The sequence below is a fragment of the Belonocnema kinseyi genome, chromosome 2, assembly GCF_010883055.1.
Source record: "Belonocnema kinseyi isolate 2016_QV_RU_SX_M_011 chromosome 2, B_treatae_v1, whole genome shotgun sequence".
Taxonomy (NCBI): Eukaryota; Metazoa; Arthropoda; class Insecta; order Hymenoptera; family Cynipidae; genus Belonocnema; species Belonocnema kinseyi.
In genome coordinates this window covers 66,328,506-66,334,632 of record NC_046658.1, presented here as the reverse complement: position 1 = coordinate 66,334,632, position 6,127 = coordinate 66,328,506, and the positions used below count along the sequence as shown (strand labels likewise).

General features: G+C 27.2%; 1 protein-coding gene across 2 annotated transcripts in view; it reads right to left on the bottom strand.

The window, feature by feature from the left end:
* LOC117167759 overlaps positions 1 to 5,890 on the bottom strand; it is a 7,853-nt gene extending 1,963 nt beyond the window's left edge. Inside the window, exons 1-2 of one of the 2 annotated variants that reach the window (XM_033352924.1) lie at positions 5,814 to 5,890; positions 5,445 to 5,572 (exon numbers count right to left, since the gene is read on the bottom strand). In XM_033352924.1, coding sequence (XP_033208815.1) covers positions 5,445 to 5,517 — 73 coding nt within the window. In that variant the 5' untranslated portion in view covers positions 5,518 to 5,572; positions 5,814 to 5,890. The other variant, XM_033352925.1, reaches the window with a different exon arrangement.
* Positions 5,891 to 6,127: the final 237 nt, after the last annotated feature.

The following is a 6,127-nucleotide window of genomic DNA, read 5'->3' as shown; positions in this document are numbered from 1 at the left end:
ATAGTTCGCTTTTAATACTTAAAGTACAATGCATATTTTAAAAATTATTATTAATGAAGAAATCTTGATAGAGAAGTACAGTTAAAAATCCAGCACTAAGTGTCTCACAAACATGCAATTGTCACAGCCTCGTTTATATTTTATATATAAAATGTGTGTATAATACATACGCACACCCATACATATGTACAGTCCCCGGCCCTTTTTATTTTTCAAGTGTAAATTGTACAGTAAGACCTTTATTATTAAATTAAAATTAAAATAAACTATTTCTAATCTTTTCCTTGTTATCTTATTGATTGTTTCTTCAATTTTCGTATATTGAAACTACGACTAAATTATTTTATGATAATATATAAATAACATAAATATCGAAACAAATTCTGTTCTCGAATTATCTATGATTTTCAATTTACTAAAATAACGTTAAAAAAGATTATTTTGGCGTTCAGTAGATTTATTAACAAATCTAAATTAAACAATTATGACTACATAATTCATGAAATGGTTTTGCAATCAAAAGTATCTTAAAATCGTTGGGATATTTAATTGTTAGATTTAAAAATAATTAATTTTATACTATTTGTATTCTAAATTTATTCCTGTATTTCAGTGTAATTTGAATACTATAATTTTCCTTGAATTAAATAAATATCAGGGTGGCCGCTAGCCCGAAAATTCGGGAAATCCTGGAAATGACCGGCAATTTTGTTGGAATCTGGAAAACCAGGAACAATCTACTAAATCACTTAAAATGTCACGTGATGATAAAATGAAATTAAAAATATTATTTTCATCTGTTCTGTTTTTGAATAAATTATTAAAAAATATAAATAACTTCGATTTTAACTTTTTTAGATGTTAATTTCAGTTTGCAACGTTTTCAATTATGATATAAATGAGTTTGTAATATGTAATTCTAAAATCTTTTACTTTAAACATTTTTCATTTAAGATTTTCATTTTTAGGCGTGTATTCTTAATTTAAAGAATTTTAAAATGCGGTTTAAAAACAAATAAAAATTAGCAGTGTTTGAAATTGAAATTTTTATACAAAAAACGTTTTTAATTAATTAACTGTTAACATAAATACATTAATAATGATTTTTAAAATTGCACTGTAGTTTAAGTATTGAAAGCGAACAGTGATTTATTTTTACCAGACGAGTCTAAAGGCATTGAGTCATGTCAACACCTGACATGTCACATTTGCGGCATCTCTTGTTTGCAAAAAATTTGAAGTACACTCGAAATTAGCATAAATGCGACTTAATATTGTTAAAAAAATGTAAAAGTTTGATTGAAACCTAATGAACTATTTAAAATTTTTAAATAACTTCAAGTTTAATGATTGATAATTAAAAGCCTTTATTAAATTTCGAATTCTCTACAAATATTGTTTCAGTCTACAATATTTTATTTTGAACCCATTTAATAAGAAAATTGTAATTAGCAAAAACAAGAATTATTTGATATTTATAAATATTTGTCTTTAATGGTTATATTTACAAAAATTGTGCTTTGTAAGTGAAATTGTTCAGTATTGATGTATAGATTGGGCTTTCAGTTTTGAAGAGATTTTTTCGCTTTTCTTTTTTAATTTTGTGGAATATGTCCCATTTGTTTCTAATAACTGGACTGTATGCACAGGAGTGTTTTAAAGCGAAAAAGTATTTGTAAAGTTAATTGTTATTTATAAAAATTAACGAAAAATCCATAATGTAGACTGCATGCTAATTTAATTAATTTATAAATGAATTAAATTAATATACCGTCTACATTATGGATTTTTCGTTTTAAAAGTATAATTTTGGGATTAAATTTATTACTTTTACTAACAAAATGATATTCGATCATAAATATTTGTCAGATGAAGTTTTTTATTAATTTTATAACAAAGTTACGTAAGAAAATGCTGATTGTGGACGTTTACAGGCAGAGAGAAATAGTCTTTTCTCTTCATTTTTTAAACATTTTTTTGTCATTGATGTTTGGCGATGAAAATTCATCATCTCATATTTTCAAATCATTTTCTTACAAGTTTTATGCACAAATGCCTGTTGCTGACGTACAATCGCATAGAAGAATAAGATTTTTCCTCTATTTTTTTTTAAATTTATGTCGCCAGTAATGTTTATTCGTGAAATTTTCCTATTCGATTAAAAAAATTTTTTTCAACTAATTCGATAAACAAATTCGCACTGTGGAAGTGTAAAGGCAAAAAAAATTGATTTTTCGACCGATTTTCTTTTAAGTTATAATCACTTTAAGCATCCACAATCCACATTCAATACTTTTTTATAGTATTGGTTTAAAAAATTAAGAAAAAAATATCGGGTAACATGATTTCGTGAATAAACATAATTGTCAACATAATTTCCAATAAATTGAAAGAAAGGCCATTTTTTCTTTCTTTTAGCCTCATAGGCATTTCTTTACAAAATTTATGAAGAAATTATTTAAAAATATAGAATGACAATTTATCATCATTAAACATCACTGATGATATGTTTGAGAAAAATGAAGAGGAAAACGACTTCTTTCTGCCTTTAAATTTCCACACTGGGCATTTTTTATATAATTTGTTTCTAAAATTAAGAAAAATTATCAGATCACAAAGTTCCATCACTAAACATCACTGATGACATCATTTCAGGGAAATTAAGATGAAAAAGATTTTTTTCTGCCTGTAAATGTCTACACTGGGAATTTATTTATGTAGTTTGCTCATAAGATTAATACAAAATATACGATCACAAATTTCTATCGTTAAACATCATTAAAATAATGTTAACAAAATTAAGAGAAAATACTCATTTTTCTCAGTCATCTTTATGCTCGAGTATGCAGATAATTTAATTTCACTTAAACCCAAAATTGGTCAGGAATTGTCCTTTAGAAGTTACTTTGAACCTCGTTTTTTTATTTTATCTCACTATGTGGCGCTGCCCCCTACTGCGTTTGTCGTATGGAAATTAAAAAGAAAAGCTAGGATGGGGTAGGATACCTGTCTCATTTTGCTCGAAAGTGATAAAGGCTAGAACGTCTTCTACATTTGGAGCTCAGGACTGTACGCTTTCTCTGATGCCCTTGCTTTTGTGCAAAATAATATACCTTTTTTTCTGAAACCTCAAAGGAAAGAGAGAGAAGGGTTTATCATAATTCGCTAGAAAATGTTATCTAAAATAATAATCAATTATACTTCGATATACTAATTCACAAAAGAGTATCTATATTTATTATTGATTTTTTTAAGGGGTTTCATGTAAAATTACTAGTAATTATATATCTATAATATATAATATAATTTCTACAATTATATTTTTTTTCACAACATGCACTGGAAGTTCAAAAAAAGATGGTGAAAATCAAAAGTTAAGTAAACAAATGTGTTGCATTTTTCCGTCCACAAATTATTGTACACATTTTTAATGAGAAAAATTGTTACACCACAAATGAATTATTTCTCTAACTTATCGTATATAATTACATTTTTTAGAATGTGTACAGTTAAAAAAAATAACTCTAAAATGTTTCCGAAATCTTTTCTTTATATTCTCTACAAGTTATGTTCATATCATCTTAATATTTTTTACTTGTGCATACTGGCTGTAAACAATCCTGAATGTATTTGCTTAATATTCGTAATGCGTATGGCCCCCGATTCAAAGGGGACGCTCCTGCAGGAGAAAAATACAGGTATTCTACCACACTCTCCCTTTTCTTTCTAATTGCCATACATGTTTTCCCCCCGGAACCATGCTCGGAACTAGCAGCCCATTTCTGTTTGCCGATCGCTTTTCCATGTTACCCAAAACCTGTTTTCTAAAAATATCTACCTTATCACCATGAGAATGAGAAAATACAGAAGACCTTTGAAGAATTTTAGGAAGGATCTTAGATACTTTACATTTTACAAGACATCACAGGTGAAAAAGTTATGTGTAGTTTATACACAGTGGACAAGATATATATATATTTTTTATTTATTTTATAATTTTTTTCGTATTAAACAAATTAAAAATATTCCTTTACAGCTAAAATGTTTTGTATTCCTTGCTTAATATTTTTAGTAATGCATTTTTTAACATTTCACAAGAAAAGGACCCTCTTTGTAGTTTGGGCTTTTGTGGACCTTTGCAAAAAGTATCGATTTTGGCGTTTTGATTAGAAATCATGCTTCAATATTATTTTCTATCTTGTGACATTATCCTTGTCTTCCGGAAGTGTCCAGAAGTAAGTAATTTTTATAATGGAACATATATTTTAACACGTTCGCTTATTGCACTTTTCAACTTTATATGCATTTTCCCGGAAAAGCGGGTCTTCAAAATTCGAACTTAAAAAGCCGAAAATTTATCCGGTTATATGCCGCTTAATGCAAGTCCATACTGACAAAGTGGTAAGTTTTTGTTTATAACAGATAAAAATAATGCCTATAGGCATAGCTGTTTGTATTTTTATCTTATGAGGTGAAAATACAAACAGCTCTGGGCCCTTTATCAACCAAAACATCCTCCGATGTATTTAAATTTTAAAACACTTATTTAAAACTCTATTAACAGTCAGATTTAGAATTTAAAAGAAAAACGAAAATCCATTAGCGAGCTATAGGGAATTTGGATTTAACTATTGAAAGACTTTTTGGAAAAAATTCGCCGTGCCGAGGTTTTGGTTGTTAGTGATTTATTTTTTATGGTTTTTCATTAATTATTTATATTTTTAAATCTACTTCCAATTTTCATTTTGACATTCCGTTTTAATGATTTATGTATTTTAAATTAAAGAATGTTTGAGAACATAACAGGTTGAGCTGCAGGTGATGGAGCAATTTTATTATTTTCAGGATCCTTTTCACATTATCATCCTAATAAGAAGGTATTCGTTTTATGTAAAATTTGACTTAGTCGTTTTTTATAAAATCTCCACGTTTTGAGACCCCCTGAGTCAGGAAAATATGATTCTTACGAAGTTGTCTGTCTGTGCAGTCTACAGTATGTAGACAAGTCAATTTTCGAAAAAGGCTGATCAGATTGGATTGAGCTTTGGCACACGATTTTAAACCATAAGAAGAAAGAACAAAAAAAATCGAATATAATCCTAGAAATTTTGTTTAAAAATAAATAAAGAAATTGTTAATACAAATTTATCAAACAAAAAATTATCAGGATTTCGAAAAGGTGTCCTTGATATTTATAATTAGGGGACTTTTGCAGACTTTTTATACCAAAGGTACCGAACGTTACTATTAGTGGATACAGAAGTATTACTGATGGGTCACCTGAGCTACTGGGGTTCAAAATCATACCGAATCATAAAACTAATATTATTGTTCATTCTCTTTTCAAATTTAAATGTTGTTGATTTTAAAAAACCTTAAATTAAAAACATATTTGTAATAAAATTACAATACTAAAGAAAAGACTTTCTTCTAATGCAATTTACCTGTGAGAGATGATGGCAGCGGTAGTTGGAATTCAGAAGTTGGTTTAATGTTTACATTGTGCCGAACTGACATATCAGTATTTGAAAAATGCTTGCCAATCAATTCAGCTGCTGTAAGTTCGGTTGATCTAAAATAAAAGATTCCTTTTTTATTTTCGTTCACTATATTATTATTATTTCGAATTTTGTATGCGAAAAATAAAGCATTCTTTAAAAAACACACTAACAAATCTTATTTAGACCAGTAGGTTATATTTTGAAAATTAAATGTAATGCAAATAATATTTAAGTTTAATAACTTAAATATAAATTAAAAAGAAAACTGTAAACAAATTTTCGATTAAATTAAAAATGACAAATGTGGTTTACTCTTATTTTGCAGTCAATTTATTTAAGTATTCAAACCATTTTTTTCCCTCTACTAAGTACATAGAACTCTTTTCATATCAATATGACAGTTCCTTTTTGAATAAATTGTTTTCGACTTTCAATTTTGATAGTAACTCTATTATTATTTTTTTCACTAATATGCATAATTAATTAGCAGATAAGGGGGTTTTTTCTAGGTGGACAAATTATACATAGCCGGAAATGTTACATATCATTTTTATCTTTTTATATTTTTTGTTTAAGACGAATGAAAATTATTTATAATTTTTTCCATTGTATGTAAACTTTCTCTC